This window comes from Stigmatopora nigra, chromosome 19, assembly GCF_051989575.1.
Source record: "Stigmatopora nigra isolate UIUO_SnigA chromosome 19, RoL_Snig_1.1, whole genome shotgun sequence".
Classification (NCBI taxonomy): Eukaryota; Metazoa; Chordata; class Actinopteri; order Syngnathiformes; family Syngnathidae; genus Stigmatopora; species Stigmatopora nigra.
In genome coordinates this window covers 7,177,877-7,201,345 of record NC_135526.1, presented here as the reverse complement: position 1 = coordinate 7,201,345, position 23,469 = coordinate 7,177,877, and the positions used below count along the sequence as shown (strand labels likewise).

The following is a 23,469-nucleotide window of genomic DNA, read 5'->3' as shown; positions in this document are numbered from 1 at the left end:
GCGCCACCATCTGCTGAAAGAAGTAGTCCATGGATATAGTAAGTAAGGGATAGAATTAGTATTGCTCACCTTTGATTAGGAGTCATTGATTTCAAATGCTTAATGAAGGAAATAGCCTCTGGAGTCCTTTAATTAGAAAATCTGCATTTATTAGACATTTACAACAGTGGTTCCTTCTGAGCTTTCATCACACTCTCAAACCATCATACATACATACCACAATATGCAAACTGAGGCAGACAGGAAGGGCTAAAAAAGGACCCAGGAACCTAAAAAAAAGTCAATTAGAAAGTTGAATTAAAGTGTACCTAAATGCTAATTAAAAAAACATTTAAAGGGCTAAAATGCAAGAATTCTGCCCCCTTGCAACCAAAGGATGGCTCACGTGGAAGTAGAAACTCCTCAGTTACTCTCCTTAGTGCAAAGGAAGGCAAAGAACAAAAAAAAAACACCCGAGATCTTTAAAAGGAAAAAAAACATTAAAAGAATATTGCACGTTGGCTTGCACGCAGTTCACTTCTGCAACAATTAAACACTCGAGTGTTTTAAATTTGTCAATTGACAAACAGAAAACAGTATTTCACTTTAGTTTTGTCCCTTCCTGTCCAGTGTGTGGCTGATTTCTACAGTAAAACAATAACTTCTATCTTCTGTAGTTAATATGCATTCCAAAATAACAATTACAAAGAAATTACTGCTTTTGATCTATTTGGTTTAAGCCAATAACCCATTCTAAATATTAAAATAAAGATAATTATATTAACAAACACCTTCATAGTGCAGCTCTGTGTTAAAATATGTATTTGAAAGTACTTAAATTAAAAAATATACAGTAATTAATTTAGATTTAACTGTGTGGAAAAATAAATAAGGCATACTTTGGCATCCCTGGGACAAAATAGAAAGCATACATGAAAGAAAAGTTCACGTAGATTGCAATTTTCATTGACAAATATCCCTTTGGCAAATATATGGAATAATCCCTATTTAAGTTTGGGTGTATTTTAAAGACATCTACCCTCTCCAATAGAGAAAAAAAAACATTTCATCATCTATCAATGGGTGTAGCTTTTGGTCTTCAATCATGAATGTGAAGATTTAAGCATTTATGGGAAAAAAATGTTCAAACAAATAAACATGAACACCAAAAGGGATTTTTGTCAAACAAAAAGCAAAGCAACAATGTTGTCACTAACCGTTTGGGAGAATCTTTAGAAAAAGTGTGCTTATGAGTTTCATAGCAGCAGAATGAATGAAGTTTCATCTCCAGACATAAAAATATCAATGGCAAGTAAAGACCTATGGACAGATATGTTTTTTTTTTTAAATCAAGTGTTGGTACCATGCACAGATGCCAGAATGGGTGAGTTTTTGTGGAACTGTCCCTAAACTGAACGTTTGGACCAGGGTCTCAGCAGGTGTATTCCTTCAACTTGAACCCACCCGCATACCACTTTAACACTCCATGTTCACTCAACTTTGGAATTGTCCATTTAAGCCTGCCATTAATATGGGAAAGAGACTTTTAGCTTATGTGTTAGAAGATTCCTGATAGGGCACAAACTTGGACAGTTTGCCAATGGAGCCTCCTGGACTTGGGAAGTCACCCAATTCGTTGATCTTGAAGAAAGCTTCTTGGTCCTTTTTCTTGTTGTTCAAAGACTCCTCAAGTGCCTGTGACACAAGATTAAATGATGATGATGATGATCAAGGCATCGGCATATTTCTGACCTCTATGACTTTTGGCCCCTTCCCACCAATCAACTACCCTTTAAGTTGAAATTTAATATGCTAATCCTTTATAATCACAAATGTCCTTTTCTGGCGTTTTGTGACTTTTTACCATACTAAGCCCAAAATGTAATACCATAAGATTAAAAGGTAATTCATTTGTGCATTCAAGAAGACAGACAAGAGATATAGGGAACCGAAAACATAATTTCCTGCCTTTTGTAGATTCTATCTATTACTGGAGGTCATTATGTCAGGATGAAAATACATAAACTATGTATAACACGCCAGTAAACCTACAGTCTTCCTGGGTTTCAGCTTCTCCCGCCAATCCCTCAGTAGCTGATTGTGCTGATCATCAAGTTGTTTGAGCCTCTGTGTTTCATTTTCAACAAGCATGTGACATTTTTCATTCTGAAAAAACAAAAGATGGTGTCCTTTTAGAACATTTTTGGGGTCACTCAATTAACCCCCCCCCCCCCCAAAAAAAAAAAAGTGTGTGTGTGTGTGTGTACCTGCATCTGCTGCAGCTCTCGAATATTTCCATCACAGTCACCAAAAATCTCCCTCAGCTTATTCTCGTGCTTCAGCTGCATATGCTGTCTCTCGCTCTTTTGCCGCTTTTCTTCCTGCTGGGAAAACTGTCAAAGCAAAACAGAATCAATGTGGGGAAATGTCATTTTGATAGTCACTGATCAATAAACCATGTGTCCTTATTTGATATTCGTACAGCGCTACCTGTTTAATCTTCTCCCTGTCCTCTGAGCTACTGCCCGTGGAGTTGATTCGCAGGCTCTTCTTGAACATGGCCAAACGGGCTTTGGCTTCAGTACGCTGACTTTTGGGAAGGCGGCTCTTTTCCTGTTGCTGTCTAGCTTTCACGAGCTCGGTCATACGTTGATTGTATTGCTGCATGTGTTCCAGCTCCTGCATTGGGACCAGAAAGCAGAAAGCTGCTTACTCTATACGGACACAAGGTTACATTATTATGTTATCCTGTTAATATGCCAAGATTATTTTGGTACCAGAATGAGTGCTGTATTTCTATTTTCAAACAAACACAGACACTGGTCCGTAAAGTGAAGATCCACCAATTGGGGGTTCACTATTGCTATTTTTGCAATGGTTCTTTGAAATTTGCATCATCATCTAGCTTACCTTTTCGTGTTTCCTCAGGAGTAAATGCCTTTGGAGGAAATGTTGATCCTTGAGTTGTTGCTTTTGTAGTTGGCGTGTCTCATGGAGTACCCTCTCCTCCACTTCCCATACAGAAGATTCGCGATCTGAGCAAATTGACAAGATAAAAAGATGGAAGACATCGTTACATATCCCTTGACAGTCTCATCCACCTTTTTAGACAGCCAACCTCGGATTAGTTGATGCTTCCTTTCCAGACAATCCTTCTCGGTGTTGACAATCTCATTCTTGTTGTTGACGACGATTTGATGGATGGCGAGGTCTAGGTTTTTCTTCTGAGCAGCCAGGAACTGTTCCTCCTTTCAGCCAAAAAGAGGCAATTATTTTCCAAAAGCAAAACAAGAACTGAAAAAAAGATAGATATCACTTGCCTCTTTTTGTTTCATTTCTTGGAAGGAGCTCATTCGTTGTTTTGATTGTTCTTTGCGCTCACTCCTTGGCAGCTTGTCAATGGCATGTTTTAACTGCAATAAAACATGAGAAAAGTATATCTTATTATCTGCACAATTTGGCTAACAGGAAAATCTAATTAGTCCACCCAGTTCAGTGTGAAAAATAATCACCTAATAAAATGGCAATAGTAAATAGTAAATGAATATTTGAATTCACTGATGAACATTTGGTTATGGACTTTTGTAGGTGCAATTTAAACACTACTAAGAATCCGTGTTTTATTTATTTGGAAATCTTAGTGGATCTCTATTAAAAACAACTTTCTGTCTGTCATAAGTTTACCTTACTGTCATAAAAAGGTGTATTGTAGACAGAAGAAAAAATGCAAAAAAAGGAATATGACCACAGGGTCAAAGTTAAGTGTACAGACCTCCTTTTTTTTCAGTTTTTGATAATCCAGGAACTTCTGGTGCTCGCGTTGTTGCTCTGCTTTGATGCGTTTGCCTTCGTCTTTGAGTTTATTTTGGTGGTCCGCCTCCATCCTCTCAATGGTCTGCTTCTGTTGCTTCTCCAGGAACTCCATCTCTGTATCATAGAACTTCTTTTTGGCCTGTCAACACATTGTAGCAGTGTGCTTAACACAATGAAAGTAATAGAATGGAGCAACCCTAATAGTTTGGTATATTGTGTGCAAGTGTTGCATTTAATAAGTGGCATCTTACATGCATTTCCAGGTCAAAACGTTTTTGCATTTGCTCTCTCTGTGTTTCCAGTTTGGTCTGCAGCTGAGCCAAAGATCGTTGCTCCTCCTTTTGGAGCAAACGCAGCTCACGGAGCTCCTGGCGCCTAAAAAGATAAATCACAAGAGTGATAATTTCAAATGTAGTCAAGATTGTGCATGTAAATGTACTGTCAAATTCCCACCACTAGGTGACATGAGACATGCATGAAAGATTTATTTAATGACTTGGACTCTTTACACTTTGGTGTGGATTTCATGAACAAACTAACACTACAATTCCAAAAAGTCAAGTAACGCCATTACAAATTAGAATCATGATTTAAAAAGGAACCTAAGAAGTTATAAAAGATCAATGAAAATTTAAAAAAAAAAAAAAGTCTTGTGGTCCAATGTAGTTGATCAAGATGCTAAGGTTGAGATAGGATGTGAAAAAGGAGGCTCATGCACATACCTGAGGAATCTCATCTCCTCATCCTTCTTCTCATCATCCCGGATGATCTTCGAGGTTGTCACGCTCACCTCGACGCCGTCAACCAGAAACTTCCTGGTTCGCTTTAACGTCTTCCGCGAGTAGTCCTGCGGGAAGGAAAGAAAAAGGGGATGTGGTAAATGTTACAAAAAAACAGTCTGGAGAATTATGAATGTGATTGTCAAATTTGGGCAGTTGATAAGATTGTTTGAACCGCATTAGTGACAAATATTTACACTATTACAGAAAGACCAACATAGCTTTGCTGGGATGAATAATTTGCACCAAACATTAAATATTGAGTGCACGCATAAATTTGCGAAAACAAATATGAAAGTGAAGGCATGTTAAATTTGCCTTTATGTCCACAGTTCAGTCACTGACATCACAGAGCCTCATTTTGAATAAACTCTTCTCTGCAAAGAGACAAGACTCCACACAGAATCAACAGGATTCTAGTCATAGTCAGTCAGTGTCCATGAAGCTCTAGAAGCAACTGGATATCTCATATAGAGACGACCATTCACAGAGTCCAAGCGCTGGACTGTGTCCATACAAAGGCCACTTTAGCTTTCCATGAATGAAGAAGCATGATGCATATTTTGCTGGAAGGACAGCTTGTTGGAATCCAGTGACGACACTGTCATGCGTATTTACCATTGTCGCTTGTTAGTTTTTGAAATTATCAATGTATTAACCCAAAAGAATTGCTTCTCAATGGAGCCTGCATGAACTCGATCCCATTTACATAGCACGCACAGACTAAAAAGCACTCGGATAACAGTCGATCATTCTGATGCCCTCATACGAATGAATACAGCCAATGAGTTGCAATATTTTTTAACAATCTTGTTAATATCCCATAAAGTTTTCTCTATGTAACATATTGGGGTAACAATTTTAAGAAATACATACAGAAACCGCTTCATTACACTTATGCTAGACCCACCCCAAAAAAACTACATAACAGTTTCAGTTCCTCACTATATCCTTTTTTCAAGGAGGAGTGTGCCTGAGGACACAAGCAAGGATCCTTCTTTACTATTCTTTTACAACTTAATTGTTCCAACATTCTAAACATTTGCATGGCATGCTTGTTTGATGTGGACTCACCCTTGCAGATACCGAAATGCTCTCCTTATTCAAAGACAGACTCTTCAAGCTGGCTGTGTCCATGCTGCCCGAGTATGAGTAGCGGGTGCTATTGATCCGTCCGTTGACGTTAGGCGAGGCCATATCAGGAGAATTTTCTATTGATCCTCGATCAGCATTCATCTTCCTCAGAAGGCTGCTTGGCCCGGAAGTAGGTGTGGGTGAAGTAGCAGATGAAATGACTCCTGGAGTCTGCTTTGAGCCGGGTGGAACTTGGGTGTACACCATGTCTGTGCTTTGGTCCGGAGAGAGCTGGTTCTTCGGTACTTCCGGCAATTCAATACTGGCAACACTTTCTCCAGATACATCGGACTGCCGCAGACGTGGTAGCGCTTCTACCTCCACAGCCACCTGAAAAAAATTGAATTGCCATTAGAAACCTCTAAATTTATAATAACATTTCAAAATATATGGAAGTGAGAAACAAAATTTCCCTCTCAACAAAAATGTAGATTAAATCAAAGCACAATCATTAAACTATTGATCCATTAGAAGATAAAACTAAGTTTCTAAAAAAATAATTAGTGTTAAGCAACATTTATGAATGTATTTCAGATGGAACTGGGCATTAAAAACAAATCTCTGATGGCTAAAAAGGCCAGATTGGACCCGGCAAGACATATCATAAAAGAAATCGGACAAAAATAAAGACTCCAAAATCCCTAACTTGTGCTGCAGCCCTAAATGCAATGTATACCTTCTCTTCCTCAGATGTCGGAGTGCTCTTCCCATCCTCGATGCCAGAGTCGGAGCTGGAGGTCTTTATCGACACGCCACTCTCGTATATGTCAGACTCAAGCTTCTCCCCAAAGTCTACCTGGTCCTTTGAAGGGAGATTGTGCCGAGGCAAGGGAACAGGGGCGACCATAACAGTTTCCGGCTTCTTCTCTGTCATCAAAGTTGACCCCGTTCCTTGTAAAGATTTTGGTGACACCAAGGAGGCTGTCGTGGGACTTGAGGGGCCAGGAGACTGGTCCCCCTCCAAACTGGTCTGGCTGGTCTAGAATGAAAAATGACAAGATAATTGTGATGACGCATTGGTGTGGCCATACTGTAATTAAGGTAGCAGTCTTTCCATATGCGAAACCTTCAAGCTATTACTACAAATTTAATGTTAACAACTGTTAACTGGAAAGAATGCAAGCGTTCCTGCTCAAGTTTTTTTGCACCCAGTCCTATTATGTAATTTTGAGTAGGGGGGGGGGGGGATGCTCTTTAAAAATAAGATTGTCTGGGTGCAATTGTATCATAAAAAACCCCAAATTCTCACAAATTTATGCTTAAAAAAATATTAGGGTAAATTATCGTTTTGTGTTTTCCTAATAGATATTTTCATCATGCAATTTGAACTTCATGCAAGTACTGACATAAAAAAAATATCCGGACAGTCGTCGTGATATATTCAGGAGGATGACATGGCCAGGAGTAAATATGCCCACATGAATTGGACTAGGAATTTACTGCCAAAGAGGAAAGTTAGATTGCTGTTTTATGAAATCTACAGGGAAAAAAAAGAAAACTGGCTACACTCAAACAGGCAGCTTCTTGATTAGAATAATACAAAAGCACTGAAGGTTTAGTTGTTTTCAAAAGCTGAGGCAGAACAATGCACGGCCATAAATAATTGATCATTTTTCCTGTTTATTTTACGGGCATGAAACCAAAGACTATATTTAAGATGCGACTGGATGCCCTGTGTTCCGGTTACTGTTCTTTTGTTTATACTGAGGGTGGTGAAGTACACACCCATGCTCCATGTTACTTTCTAATCTCGTTGCCTCTGTGAACACATTGATGTCCTCAGTAGAAGTGACCTTCAGTCCTTTGGCAGGAAAGCAATGTTGACCAAGAAATGTGCAGTTTGTTTATAATCTAGAGGTGACGATTTGCTAAATATTGTTGCTGCCCAGTGTAAATGGTCCAATTCTAATTCTGCTGCAGAGCTTAATGAATGAAAAACAGCTAGGAGCGACATTTCCTATTTTTTTTTTTTTTTTTTTTAGATATGAACGATAATGGATAATTAAAAGGAGTGACTGATTAGGTAAATGAGCCAGGATTGGTACCCCAGTTAGCTCCATTGGATCGTCCTCCTCGCCTTCCTCTCCATTGTCATCGATTTCATCTAGGACTTCAGCTTTGGCCTCTGCCACCAGCTCCCTTAGCGGACGGTTTGTAGTCACAGAGCTCACGAAAGGGTGCTGGGACAACAGAGGGAAATATCAGACATGGTTAGAGGTCAGAAAATCAAGTGTGAGACTGATGAAAAACGTGAGTAATGGAAGTCAACAGGGAAGAGCATGAGGTGACTTTCCCTGCTATTAAATTGGATGTGCTACTTGTTATGTACCAATTGTTTACTACTACTATGATTGAGGCGCATGCACCAAAGCACCACATTTCAAAATAACCCCCTTAGACAAAACAAACAGGCTGTTCCCAAGTCATCTATTTGAAGAAGGAAAAGTGTTCTTTCAAAAGCTAAGATTGTAAATGTGTTTTAAAGATGAGTAGACATTCATTTACTATGTATATTCAGACCAAATTAAGCATTTGAAAGTTCACAGCGGCAGACATTGCATTGGCATTGTTGACGCTTGATGCTTGTTGAGCTTCTTCCGTGTGGCTTTAGCTTTTAACTCCCTTGATTTGAAAGAACAGCCAGCTTTTGTCTAATGAGGCAAGAAGTATAAATGCTGAGTGGCGTCCTATTACAGCACAAATGGCAAACATACATTACATTAGGTGCACTCAACTTTCATTCATCAGTTATGGTTATCCAGTGCAGGATCTGAAGGCATTGAGTTATTAAAGTAGACACAAAAGGGGAGGGTGGCTTAGACAGATTCCCACTTAACTCCAGTGTAACCGAAAAAATTGACATAAAAACTTTAAAAACGGGCTGCAGCAAAACCAGTATATTAAAGCCACCCTACAATCTCAATTCATTCATGTTTTTTTTTTTGTTTTATCGGTGGACAAAATAGTCATTCTTAAGTGGAAAGCATCTGTTTGCGGAGATGAAACAAGCTGAATAAAAAAGGAACAACAATGGTGCTTATGTTCTCTTTTGTGGTTTTATGTTGCCTTGAAAGCACTAAGTCGCATATGCATGGCTGCTTGGGAAGAAGTTAAACATGAACCATTTGAAGGAAGCAGAGCACAAGGGTGCCTGTGTTGCAATAACTGGGAGAGTACATTGTTGATATAACGAGAATTAGTTTGGCAAGATAAAAGGCACGTAGACAATAATCTTTAAAATAACTAACAATTTAAAATATACACTGATGGCACTTCAATACACCACAACTCTGGAATACTGGAGGTGCTGGCCATTTAATTTATGTAATCCTGTGTAAACATTGATCTTAGTGATTTAAAAATATTTTGGAAACAACAGGTTTCTTGCATATCTTGAATAAGTAATACTATGTCAAATTACTCAGTACTAGTAAGTAGAGGAAACAAAAAAAAGCAATTTGTAACTCTGATGAATCACTGCATTTCCGCCTAAAAATCATGATGTGTCTCACAAACATGTCAAAACTACTTGTTATCTAAAACCACTGCAAGCCAAGTCCGTGATACACATCTAAAACATCCAGCATGGCACCAAAAGGCGAGCCGCGCCCGTCTCTTTTCCCCCCGGTGGAGAAAGCAGACACGACCCCCCAATGTGTGCGCATGGATCTAAGTTTGTCATCTCTCCAACTAGCCAGCTGTGGAGAACAAGGCGAGGCGTGATACCGACATGTTCTCCGCGGTCGAGGCCGGGAATGTATACAGCTGCCTTTCCCTCAGCTGTGGTGATCAAGGCAGGAAAACCATGCCTCTGAATTTTAATAGCTCTGCTGTTAGAAACCACAACATGCTGACTAGTTCTTCGATAAGATGCTGCCCCCCACCCAGACTTCACATCAAGCTGGTTTAACTGTCACTTTCGATAAGATATTGCAATAATTTGGGTGACTTGGGAGTATGATACTAAATTTACTCCAAGTTGCATCCCCATTAGTGTGCATTAATCAGCCATTGTCATCCTTTTCTATGTATTGTATGATGTTGGGGTGTCAAGTGTAACATGAGGGCAATGCAATTGGCCTACCCTCAAGAGCTGTGCTGCAGTCGGACGGGTCTCTGGGTTCTTATCCAAAGCTCTCCTCAGGAAATCTTTAAACTCTTGTGACCTGTGAAAACAGTCGCAGAGTAGAAACAAAGAAAAATAAGGATAAAAGTGGGAGAGAATCTTGCAGCACAGCTCAACATAGCAAGTGGGAGACATGTCATGTTGATACATGCGGATCTCCCCCTGTGCACAGCTGGATTTCGTAAAAAGGAACTTCCAACAAAAATGATGGCTTTCTGTTGCGTCACAAGTCCCCTTTTGGCACCTTTGGGAAAGTTGTGTTGCACATTTTTTTGCTCGTAAAAGTTAAGCAGTGGAAAAAGTCACTGTTCAGCACCTTTTCATGTTCAATGTCACTGAATGGAGGGGAAACCAAGTGAGGCATTGAACAGCAGAGAGTAATAAAACACAATATGTAGCAGTAGGCAGGTAATTACAGACACAGATCCCATTATTGTAAGGGAACTAAAGAAATGTCAAATTAAGCAAGTAATTCGTGGAGAGTTTCCACTTTTATCACCATTTGTTTGGCTGCTCTAGTGAGGGAGGCTCTGATTTGGCAATCTTCAGTAGCACCCTCATGGGGTTTAGGTCATGATGAGGCGGTTCAATCTGAGCAAGTTCAATCAACGTAATTCCAAGGGACCAAATATCGGCTTTGGAGTCGTATGGAGCGTCCTTCATGGTCTCGCACATGACAACCTCTGGAGCCATCCTGTCAGACAGAAACAGGAATTAGCCTGAATGCCATCCAAAAATAACTTGTATATAGAAAGTGAAAGAAGTAATATCCTAAGAGTTTAAAAGTGTCAACAACAAGCTCGTTTCATCCCTTTGCAAGAATTAAGCTGGTCATTTGAAGTGGTTGTGACCTTACAGCAGCAATTGCTGGATTGGAAAACAACATTTGCACCCCACTTTGCTGAAGCTGTTCTAGCCAATGGCTGACAATGTGACATTTAAGGCCAAAGCCTAGTCTTCAAGCCTTCAAACGGAGATGGGCAATTTGTTCAGGAAAAAAACAAAACAGCTCTTTTGTGACAATACAGAAGGATTAAAGCTCTGAGCAGCCAAACTTCTTGACTCATGGATAATTTGCAGCTAACATATCAAAAGAATTCCAAAGACGACTAGAGTTTTTACACTTTTACACTGAATTGACATCATTAAGAGAAAGATACCTGGGCAGAACAAAAAGACATTTAGGTTTATGGGAAATGTGGTCCCATGTTCTCCTTCAGTGTTCAGGAGTTCAAATATAAATGTTTTAACCCAGCCCAATGATGTATTCCCTTCCATGAGTTGAGCATGTAAAACTCACCAATATGGTGTGCCAATGAAAGAATCTCTTCGTTGGAGGGTTTTGGTGTTTTTGGCAGATACTCCAAAATCAGCTAGGGAAAAAGTAGGGAAAAAATAATAAGTGTTAAAATCATTTTATGGAGATAAATATATTAAACACGATAAATGTTGCACATAGTCTGGTACAAATGTTTGCAACATTAATCAACCCCTTTCTAAAACAGCCTCACTTAAATGTCAACAATACAATCTAACAGGTTTTGGACTATTTGTAGGACATTTTAGCTGCGTGCCAAGAATTCGATGACGGTTAAAAGGGCAAAGCCACATATACATCATGCCTGTAAAGGATTTCATCTCACAGCCGCATCACTAGACTTTACCCAAGCATGACGTGGCGTATGAATCTTGCTCACTAAATGCTTGAATAACAACATTTTTGGTCCAGCTATAAAAACGGTGAAGGTAGTAAATGAGTCACTGGTGATGGCAAAATGTGTTTAAAGAGGTAACACCCAAAAAAGCTACATGTAAATATGCTGTTCTAGACAAAAATTTAAGATAATGGGGGGAAAAAAGACAAAAAGTAGTTTAGAACAATGCCCAGGTCAGTAAAAACAAAGAAAAGTAATATTGATACTTGTTTTTTTGCCAATGAAATGTTGAACTTGACTATGACCTTAACATACAGCAGGTAAAACGAGTTTGATTAGGTGAAGTATTAATTAAAAGAGCGGTGATTTGTTATTTGCCATTTTTTGTTGTTGTTGTTGCTGTTAAAACCACGTTGTGATATAGAGTTTGGATTAAATATAAAAAAGTGATTCCACATTTTAATGAGGGTTTAAAATGTCAGCGAGGTCTTAAAGAAAAACCACTTCCCCTCTATTTTTTAAAAACCTATACTTTGTACGAGTCATGCACCTCACTGGGTCACATCCACAATTTAGACAGTGCAATGTGAAGAATTTCAAGCTCTCTTCAAAAGGGGCCATAAAAATACAAGAATGAGAGGCATGTTTTCCCACGCAAGGATGCTGCATTCAAGGCTGTCGTTGCAACCAGTGTCAGTGATTTACAATGTTATTTGGAACCCGTTTGAGGCAACCAGTAGAGGTCTTTCAATTGCAAGTAAATGAGTAATAGTGATGATCTATGTCAAAGATATGTTGCTCGATTTTCCGGTATCGAATGTAGTGTGGTTACGTAGGAACAATGTTAGATTAGAATCTATCTCGGATTGCAATTGTACTTGCGTTCAGAAAGGAATGAAAAGTCTCAAAATAGAACAATTGAATGACTAGGCATTCCTTACCTAGTTTGATCTCCCCATCCAGCATGAGGAGAATGTTTCCGGCCTTCAGGTCTCTGTGGATGATCTTAATACTGTGGAGGTAAACTAGAGCCTCCAGCATCTGCCGGCATACCACCTTTATCTGGGGCTCAGTCAGCCCTCGATCCAACTCTGATCAATGCAAAAGGTAGAAACGAACAACAAAAGGAGGAAAGATGTAGAATCAATTGTTGAACGGATGCCAACTTGGCAAATTCCAATTTAGAGAGGGGGGTTTGATCTAATGAGTTAATTCTATTCATGATTACAAAAGGTCATCCTGGGACTTAAGTGTCACAGGTAGTGTTGCTGTTGCTAATCTGGGATAAGAGAAGGTGTGTTTAGTTAGAGGCAGTGGGGGTACATGCAGATATGAGTACATGGATTATACTGTAAAAACGCACAAGGCATTTTCCCACGGCTAAGGACTCCATTGAGTCTCCTGTCTGGATCTTTCAAGGTCAAATTGGCTTTAAAAGCATTGTTGCCCCCAAAAGAAAAGCTAGGGTTGAAAGGGTTTATAAAGCAGAGAGACAGAGAACACAAAAAACAGGACTTACCCAGCATTGTGGCATCCACAGCTCCTCCTGGGCAGAACTCGATAAAGATCTAGGGAAAGGCACTTCATTAGTAACATTAATTACAACAAAAAGTGAATTTTTTTTGTTTAAATCTTAATTGAGTGACAGATCTGAAAGTGATGTCAAAGTCATAGTACCAGCATATTTAGGACAGTATACTGGTATATGGATCATTGCAACATTAAGGAAAAATATTCAAACGTTCCATGACCAAATACTCATTTTGTGGTGAAAGTTTTGAGTATGGATACCAAAAGAAGGGAGTATGATTTTGACTGAAGTTCCTGGGCTGCATAAAGAATATAATAGCAGTTTAAAAGTGAAGTCCAAACACAGACTGAAAGGCGGAAAAAAAGAAACTGGAAGACACTCCCTAAAATGATGTCTTGCTGGCCAAAAAGTAACCCCTAACAACCATCTTTCAATTCCTATCCTCTCATATATGTCTGTAACACATAAAGCATACAATATATTTGGTTAAAGAACTGAAACGCATACCACACCAGGATCAGGGACCAATTTAGCTCTTATTTAGCAGTTTCATGGAAAGGTTGGATTTTGCAGTGTTGTTGCGACAGTGCACCTGACATGCAAATTAATTTTGAAACTTTCCAATCTTTGTTCTACTCAGCTGTCAATCAATCATATACCTCTTATTAAAACTACAATTTGTTGACTCCGTTGATGTATTTATCCCAATATAATTTTGATGTAGTAGGTACATCTACATAAAGGGTTAATTGGCAATTTTCAGAAAAGAACTGTAATGTCTAATACATCCCAAACAAATATCTGTCAGATGAGATCATAGCTTTCATGAGACTTTGCTATGATAACATTGTTAAAGCATCAATGCTCTGTGCGGGGTGTGGAGTTTCACTATAGACAACAAAAAAGGTGCACACAATGATAGGGAAGTTGGCAATCTTAACATGACCAATACATAACTCCTATTTCATGTGCTTATCATTCTATTAGCATCACCATGGCTTTAAAACCTATGTATGGAATTACTAGGATTGTGTTTCAGTTGCAGGACAATATGCAGCAAAACCTTTAACAGCGTTAAGACAAAAGAGTCAGGACGAGTTGTTCAAGGCAATGACAAATGTGCCGTGACCGGCTAAGCAACATTTTTACTTTGTGCTTGAATGTCTCGTATGGTCTATTTTTCAATGAAACCTACTAACTTTTATTGCCAATAAACACTTTCATTTGGAGGAGATACTGTATTTCATTTTTCCCATTTAAGTGACATCTTAAAAAAAGTGAAAAGCTGAAGGCTTAGCTGACACAGCAGTGTCCCTCCTCTTGTCACACCTCTGTGATTTTCCTGCTTCATGCCAGAGTAGAGCTGTAAAGATTCTAAAAACTTTCAACCAAGACCTGCAGAGTCTCCGCAGGTCCCCTAAAAATGAACGACCACATGGATTGTGAGAACAGTGCAGTCATCTGTGTTTTCCCTAAAGTGTATCAGGCCGTGCCAAAAAAGACAAAATATACTGGGATCCTATTTTTATAGGCCGTCTAAATCTAGACAAGTGTGAGGCGGTGTCAAGTGAATGGGCGTTTTAGACAATGTTTAGGTCATTTTGTGGGAGGTTTGCTACATGAATTGTGTAAATCGGCTATATTTTCTCATAGACATTGTCTGGGATTACAGAAAAGGCGAGTAAAAGGTGAGGAATTTACTGTGTAGTATCTGGAAAAAGCACAAACCACATATACAAAATAGTTTCAACAAACAGGCAAGGATGTTTGTGCACAAAAAGTGACTCACTGACTTCAGAGCAGACTGTTTAAGGAGGGTGGGGGCTGGGATGGGGGTGTGTTAGGAATTCCAACTATGGCCAACAAAAACCATGACAACATGACAATCATGGGAGCCACGCCACAACTGTTTGTGTAACATGGCGTATTCTACACTAAAACAGCCTTTTTAGGCCAAATACACTAAAACACTTGTAAATGTCAACTAAGACATTTGTGCTTTTTTTTTTTCTTTCAGTTTGAGCAGTCTGCATTTTAAAGGAGCCAATCTAAGATGCGTTATCATAACAACATAGCATTTCAATCAAAAAAAGACAAGAGGCTATAAGGCTACATAGTCTATCCTTACACCCATTTCATTTATGGCAAACATATGTGCACCCGTGAAAACGCCATCTTTTCCCTTTCAAACTACCCCACCCAAATGTACACAATGTACATAAATCTCTACATAACCATTCAGGAAAAAGACTAGAACTCTCCAGAGAATCATGTTTCTTAGGACCATTTAGGGTGTATATTTGAAGTGCATATCTTACATCATGCTCTTTTAAACGTTGACCCTGGATATTTCTTTCCATTTGCATTTAAAGGGTGCGACATTACTAAGACAACTAACTTTAGTATTTTAAGAGTATTCAAGGTCATGGGCCATAATACAGTCATTATTTTCGTTGGCCAGTAAAACCTGGAGATTAAAGAGGGAGTTGGACAATTTATACTTGAGGAAAAATAGCTTCAGCAGAACTAAGGAGAATACAGTCCACATTCCTGCATTAGGGGCAGGCTCGGGTCGCCCCATATCCATTATGCCACCCAAGGGATTTGAACTCCCTCCATTGTCTTCTTTCAATGTTAAACAGGCATTTTTCTCTTGGGAGATATCACACTTTGATGAGAACTTTCCCCCAACATATCAAGTCAGCTACAGAGAGGAAAGGACATCCTGTCAACATGTGCAACAATTTGTTTAGGTTTTACTTCGATTGTCCTGTGTTTGCAAAGAGGAAGAGATTTGATAAGATGTACAAAAGGACCCGTTTACTTAAAGCGTAAGTGGCAGTTGCCTACCCAGAGGTGGTTGTTGTAGTAATAAGCATCCAGCAGTTTCACAATGTAGCGGTGGTCACATCTGGCCAGGATTTCAATCTCAACCATGTAGTCCTCCAGTTCTTCCTCGCATTTGGTTTCGATCACTTTGGCTGCAGCAAGAACGCCCGTTTCTTTGTTGCAGGCCTAGTGGATACAATAAAGAATGAATAAATCTTTATGAACAATGTTTAGCATTAGGGAACAATGAACTATATCCGTTCCAAAATGTGGTATTCCCTTTTTTTTTTGTTAACAACATTTTTGGGCATATCCTAATTTAGTAGTGGGTTTGGTATTTCTCTACTTGTGCAATTGTGCATCCCCCCAGTGACCTACAGGAAGCTGACAGACTAAACAAACCAATTGACTTCTATTTGACGGGAGCTGTGGGAAAACATCTGAATCAACGGGAGGTCACAGCTACACACTTCTTTACCAATCACATTCAGTGTGCTCGTACCGCGAGTGCACGTGTTGGCCAAACAGACCCGCGAGAGGCACCCCAAGGTGCGAGTCAACAAGACGTCGCCTCCAACCATCAAACCATCAGTCAGTCAGCCACTCAGTTAACAAGACTCAGAACAGCAAACACCCATACACCAGATACTTTTGTTCCTCTGTGAATATCCTAGCACTCTTTTAAACACCAAAAGATCCAAGTAAATTGGTGACAAATTCACAATAATAAATAAGTACTCTAACTTCCAAATCCATGATATCTATTTGACCACGACTAATAAAATTCTAAACTCCAATTTATTAAGCACAGTTATTCCCAACCATGTATTTTCTGAGTGCCATTTTGTCAACCAATCAAGTAGTTTTCTAAAGGAGAGCAAAAAGGAGTCACGAGTGAGTTTGTTTTGATATAGGCAGATATACAAAATCCTGAGAGGAAATGACGAGGAAAGGCCACTTGGAATTATTACAAGGTCAGTGTACAGTGACGGAATCTTAGTTATGTGGAATGTATTCATAACTGCTTTTAATACAGAAAACATAAGTCAATTCCAGTCATATTTATGTAGACCTTAATCACAACCGTCCCAAAGGGCTTCACAGGCCTTTGGATAATTTACAACACCAACGTTTTCCAGGATATATCAAAATGTAAACCCTTGACTGTCACAATCCTGACAAGAAAGAGTCTCAAGTCTTAATGTCTTGTATCTTGTTTTTCCTGTTTGTAAATCTCCAACACATGCAGAGAGCCCAACCTCACAGCTTTACAACCTCACTCATTGTCAGCCACGCAGTGCATATTTTCCTCTAACATCTCTGCCTTCATACCTTGTGTGTTTATTCATCACTCTGCAATCAGTGTTATGCCAAAGGCCGCAATCTGTCAGGGCTAACAAAAGATGTGGTGAAAGTACAAAAACAGATGTTAATTCGGGGCCAATTCTACACAGACAGTTGGCCTTCAAAAAAAAAAACAATGGAACTTTATGTTGCAACCATTTTCAACAAGATACAATGAAGTAGCTGTCATTTCATACCAAAGGGGGACCAGTAATATATAAGACCGAATGATTTATCATTGATCGTGTCGACACTGTCCTAGATACAAGCTGTTTACTCATAATCCTTCAAGTTCACCAACCGCAAGTGGTTGCCAATTGGTAGTTGGCAACAAATACCAAACAGCAATTGTCACAACACATCCGGCTTGTGTCTTTGTCTATTTGTATCCACGAGGCAAAATATTTACAGCAAGAAAGCACATAAGTTGGGGCACATGTTTCCACCAAATTATTAAATCAAAAGCAGAAATTAGCTAAAGAAATTAATGAATTGCCCAGCCCTCGGTCCATCGATAACATCAGGTGACCAAAAAAAAAAAAAAAAAAAAAAAAAAAAAAAGAGTAGCAATTTATGAGAGAAAAGTCACTTTGTTTCAATGCGCTGGAAGGGTGCTTATATCATTTTTTTATTTTTTTAACCGGCATCACAGTACTTCCTCTTTTGCATAACCTGCTGACTGACTAAAGCATGAATTAAAGCATTTAGAGAAGGAAGCGGGTGTCAAGTACAGCATGTGTTGTTAGACTGGGCAGAGAACATTGGTCTAATCATCATATCATGAAATAATTTCTAAAAGGAAGAGGCAAAGTAGGCTACTTAAGTTGGGAAATAAGAAAACTGCTGAGCAAATGAATGAGACACCATCGTTCTATTCCTGTTCATTTTAATTGTATTTCATAAAAGGGTCTGATCATTGGAACTGGCAAGATTTTGCCTCCCAAACATGATATTAATTTTGAGTTCTGGAATCTGGTTCCTCAAATAGTGCTTTAGAACATTAGTTGATGATCTGCATACTGAAAATATTACATAATCTTGCTTATTTCCTTTTTGGAACAATAGAAAACTTTATGAAGGATCAAATGCTGCTGGAAACTCAAGGAATATAATTAGCAGCAGTAGTGGAATTCCAAACCGGAAAAACATTGAACAGCATAACTTTGAGGAAGTAACGTCACAGTTCCGTGCAAGGACTCCATTATGTCAAAGCAGTGCCATAAAACTTTCAAAGACCTCCACCTAGTCAGACCCCCGGGACCACAAAGAGTATAAAAGCTCAAAAAGTGCCGGAAACAATATGAAATTAGGGGAGTCCCCACATGACAAGCCCACACCCAGCAAACTGCTTCTTATCACTAGCCCTAGACCCAGCTGGCTCCTGAGATTAAACCTAGCTGATGATAACTTCACTAGGAGGAACATCACATACTATAGAGTACTGTACATTATGTCACAATTCTACATTGAGCAGAAATATATCATAAGAAAGAATTTGCAAAAGAGGAAGAGTCCACACCCTTACAATCAAATCTTAGATCAAGATTTACTGAAAGGGAATAAAGAAACAAAACATGGGGTCGTAGCAGTTTTACATAACGGACCCTTGTGGGGACCCCCTTCACAATGAGAATTGAAAGCGTCACTTTACATAGACTGCACATGTTTATACGGAAACACTTGAGCAGCAGGCCAATAGGCTAAGCGGCATGTGGCTCATTAATTAGTCAGCAGAAACATTTGGGCCTTCACTTGACACCCATGCCTCTTTCCCAGGAATGCAAGGATGGAAGGGAATACAATAGGCAAGGTATACAGTAGGTCCCAAGTCCAATTCATTTCTCCTCTTGTCTTTCACCATTTGGCATTCATAAATGTGTTCTATGTTAAAATATCCCATCTATTTATTTACTTTATTGGGTTATTTAGGTGGTCGCTTCACCACATAATGTTCCAAAAACATACAGAAGTATTTATTCCTAAAGTCTGCCATGAATTCATTAGGATTTTCCCCTCTAACTGGTAAATAATACAACTTAGTATTCAAAGTTATATTTTGGGGACAATAAGGCCCAATTAAAAGCCTTTGCATTTCAAATTAATTTAAGGTGTGTCATATGTACCTGTATTGTCTTGATACAGATAATTCATAAAATCAAATTTAAACAATAAAGCAAATGATCAAAGAAAACTACATTAAAAAAAGTACAAATGCAGTTCACTGTTGCTCTTAAGTAACTTAGAATCAGGTGTGCCTTATATTATCATTAATACTGTAAAGTGCCCAGCAAACAACCTTGTCAGTTAATTTTATTTCTTCATCCTTTTGTAATTATACTACCTTCAAATTATTAATGTTCCGGAATAATACTCTTTTTTCTAAATGAACTGAGGACTTTCTGTATCTCATACACATCAGGTATTTACACACTCCCTTGGGCAAGAGCTGTTATTTTCCCCATGGTGTCATTAACCTTTTTTTTTTTTTTTTTACTTTCAGCTTGACAGGAGCCATATCCAATCTCCATTTCTGATAATAAAGCCTTCCATTGCAACAATCAGAATTGAACATGGAAATCAAAACTAACTTAAATCTTATCAAAAAGGATCCAAATGTGTCAAGACTTGCACGCGATACAGTATGTACCCTTTGCACTTTCAGCCGTAAACATCCTGTGAAGCATTGACTTTTACCACTTGAGGCCCCCTTCCTGCCACATACCCGCTGATATTTTCAGAAGCCTGCACGGCAATGAAGCCCTATGACATTCTCTGTCAGCTATCGCAAGCTATCACTCATTTGTGTAGAAATTCCATCTTTCAGGGCACTTAAAGCAAAGCTATTTGCTAAGGTCTTTCCAGCAACTATGACATTGTTTGCAATATATTTCCAGGAACCATTGATAAGAGTCCCCCCCTGTGCCTATGGCACATTTACCCCTCAAAAAATGTAGCAGGTAGATGTTTAAGGCACAACACCAAAAGTATATGGTTGCCAGACCAGTATGTACTTTTTTCTTTAATATTCCCTTAGACTGCAGTTTGTTGAATATTTACTGTAAGTATAGCACTGCTTCTTCTACAAGTGAAAGACATCCACTGTACTCATATGGCACAAACACTGCCAACTTGAACAGGAGTTGGACAAACACTTACGGAAACAAACCTGAGCCAGATTTCTTGCTGCTCCTGCTCATAAGGATTGGATACAAGGGTGCCTTTAACATCACTGGAGCTGGATTTATTCTGGATTCCCGAAAAGGGCTGGGCGGTTGATTTCAGTAATGTGCAATACCTACTGTGGGTACAAATGTTGTTTCTAGAAACATCAGCAAAACTTGTTGGTCTTGTTTGTTTTGGAATCATTAGTAAACACGACAATTTGAAGGAAGTGACAAGTGCAGAAGTATCTGAGGGTGTGGCGTACTGAGCTATATTGGAGAATAGATCATGATGGAGCATTTTATTAGTTAATTAATTTTGCTCACTACCTTGTTTGGTGAAGAGGGGCTATTAAAAGAGGAGAAGCAAATTCAATTTGTACAAATACTAGTAGCACTGGTTTATGGTGTTTAAAATGAATAGGATTCATTGAGAAACACAAACTGTCAATAGCAAAAACTTATGAATCCAATGGAAACTTGCATAAGTCCTTACTTGGATGTTTTATCACCACGTCACCATTTATTCTTTGTAATTTTGTGTATTCCTGCTCACTGAAAGACACATTGTTAGTTTAATAGAATAATTGCACAGGTCATTTTCAATGAGTGTCACAATATCAGCAACACATAAATGCCAAAAATGGAGAGAAAAAAATCTTTCATGTCTGTGTAGATTCAAAGTCAAAGGCACAACTGAGGTTCAAGGAATCTTGTTTAGGTAACTTAGTAAATTTAATGATTCATCCATTTTTTTTTAAATAATCCAAAATGCAAAGTATTTCCGTTTCCATAAACTTGTTTAAATAATTAATTAACTGTGTTAAAAGACAAAATGAAAATACATAAATGCAGATAATTGCACAAAGTGTCTAAAAACCACACCACCTAAATTAGATAATTTGAGATAAGGAGATAAGGAGCGTCAATCACGAACGCCACCTCACCTGTAAATTAAATAAAGTGATATCTCCACCTCAGAGTAAGGCGACCTTCATCATCGTCCACGTACATTTAAGCACATCAATAATTGTCTCAAAGAAAGGCGTAAAAAGCTTAATACAGATCAAATGTTTGTAAAGGTGACACGTTACCTTGTAGACTTTGCCAAACGCACCATCGCCCAGCTCGCCCACAATATCCCACTGGTCGCTTGGATTCACGTCCCGGTGGACATGTTCATACTGTTTAACTTTCTTTTTAATATCAATAGTAGGCAAACGGAGTATTTTGCTGAATCTTGCCAACGCCATTCTTCAACGATTCGGTGCTAATCAAATAAAAGTTGAGCGCGTGCCTATTTACACACGCAACATATTCACTGCCCCTCAAAGGGGTAAAAACACTTGTCACAAAGGCACGTTTCTTCTTTTATATCTATACGCGTTAAAAAGGTTATTCCACTCCATCCATGGTGACAGGGGGATCTGTGGATTGCTAGATTAAAAGTCCATAAAGTTGCATTCATTTGTCGGGCACTTGCAGAGAATTAAATGCTGCGGGATAGTCGTGGAAGATCGACTTTCTGCTGCCAACTTGTTGCATCTGAACGAGATCAACCAGCTGTGCCCCACCTTACGTCAAACGCACGCAATACTCCGCCTACTTTTTATGGAAGGGAAATGTAGTTTCTGTGTTAAAACTGAACAGATTCCAAGGGAACTTCATTGCCGCGTCTGGCACGACTTTAGTTCACTTTACTGTTGCACAACTCACCAATTTGCATTGGAAATGGGAATTAAAAATAGTTCATGTCTGCATAGAGTAAAAAGGTCTACACATCTGCTTTGCTTTGAATTGATGCAAAGGCAATACTTGAGCGTCCTCCTGTGGCACATTGAGGTCATCACTTCTACTCAATATTCTTGTCCAAACTAGATGAAACAAAATCATTACAATGTCAGTAGAAAAAAAAGCCTATAACATTCTGTTATATGTTGTTCATTCTAACCTATTTCAGATCCCCCAAAAAATAGGAAAGAAACTTGGGGTTCTTCATATTAATATGTACTATAAAAGTACACAAATGGCATTAACATGTATCATGTAGTCTCATTTGCAATCCATCATAATATCTACCAAGAATGGGGAAATGTGAACACTTCACTTATTGTGAAAAATGCAACAATTGATTGGAAATTTCTCATTAGGTTGTGGAAAGACTTTTAGAATGAAGTCCATTTAATAGCTGATTTGCATAATTATCTGCACAGAATGAAAGATAAGGTGACACTGTAGATTAATTGCTAAATGAACAATTCTTGGCAAGGTCATCAGGGCTCGGCTGGTAATGTTCTGTGCTCATCAGTAAATTACACAGGCGTCTCTTTTTTAAACAAATATAACTGCACACACTAGAAGAGGTGGAGAAGTTGATTTGTTGCTTTATACTAACTCCAATGCCATGTATACTCGGGTTTGAAATTCACCTAAGTCTACAGCTCCATAAATGGAAACATTATCTTGAAACACACACCAACACTAATTTAGGAATGGATGACACTTACTAAATTTGCTCCCAACCCTATTGAATGTCTGTAGGCTCTCTTTAATTCTTTCAAAACAACTGGGTGTCACTTGCACAATGGAGTTTTAAGAAAAAAAACATGGTGTGCTTAAACTTGACTTGACCTGAATATAAATTAGGATTGGAAATAAAACAAATAAAACGATCTGATTTTTGCTGACAAGAGCAAACATCTTGGCTCTCCCCTTTACATGTTTTGTCGTCTTTGCTATTTGGCCCACTCACTATCTAAGACAATAATTCACTTTCTCTATAAAAACAATGCTTCAGAGCATAATCGTCCCCAGACAGGATGAAATGAAGACTTAATATTTCCAAGAATTAGTCATAATCCTCATCAAAAACCCTGTTTAATGAGGCATTAAACAGCAGCCACTTTGCTTCCTGTTTCCTGTTTGAATGCACTCCCTCCCTCTATGTTTCATACTATAAACCCATTTGTTTAGGGAGCTGTAGGGGTGTGCAACTGCAGCGTAAATATTATTTCACACGACATGATTGTTAAAAATGTTGTCAACACATCTTGTTTGGTTGGAGTCGCACAGCAAGCAGCAGGTGTGTTGCCACTGGCTTTTTGTCACCGTGGTTAAC

General features: G+C 38.8%; 1 protein-coding gene across 1 annotated transcript; it reads right to left on the bottom strand.

The window, feature by feature from the left end:
• Positions 1-127: 127 nt before the first annotated feature.
• stk10 (serine/threonine kinase 10) lies at positions 128-21,917 on the bottom strand. Its single transcript, XM_077740794.1, has 20 exons — positions 21,446-21,917; positions 15,868-16,032; positions 13,006-13,054; positions 12,428-12,577; positions 11,132-11,204; positions 10,331-10,525; positions 9,790-9,871; positions 7,751-7,885; positions 6,382-6,684; positions 5,646-6,035; positions 4,515-4,639; positions 4,044-4,167; positions 3,752-3,931; positions 3,300-3,392; positions 3,098-3,227; positions 2,890-3,014; positions 2,470-2,658; positions 2,247-2,372; positions 2,032-2,145; positions 128-1,674 (listed from the first exon to the last, which is right to left on the bottom strand). Exons 1-20 carry the CDS (start codon positions 21,602-21,604, stop codon positions 1,531-1,533), a joined length of 3,051 nt encoding a protein of 1,016 aa, XP_077596920.1. The 5' UTR covers positions 21,605-21,917; the 3' UTR covers positions 128-1,530.
• Between the last annotated feature and the right edge of the window lie 1,552 nt (positions 21,918-23,469).

Coding starts and splice junctions, on each gene's coding strand:
- stk10 (XM_077740794.1), bottom strand. CDS start 21,604: ATGGCGTTGGCAAGATTCAGCAAAATACTCCGTTTGCCTACTATTGAT. Junction 16,033..21,445: donor CGTTTGGCAAAGTCTACAAG/GTAACGTGTCAC, acceptor TGTATCCACTAG/GCCTGCAACAAAGAAACGGG. Junction 2,373..2,469: donor ACAGGGAGAAGATTAAACAG/GTAGCGCTGTAC, acceptor TTGCTTTGACAG/TTTTCCCAGCAGGAAGAAAA.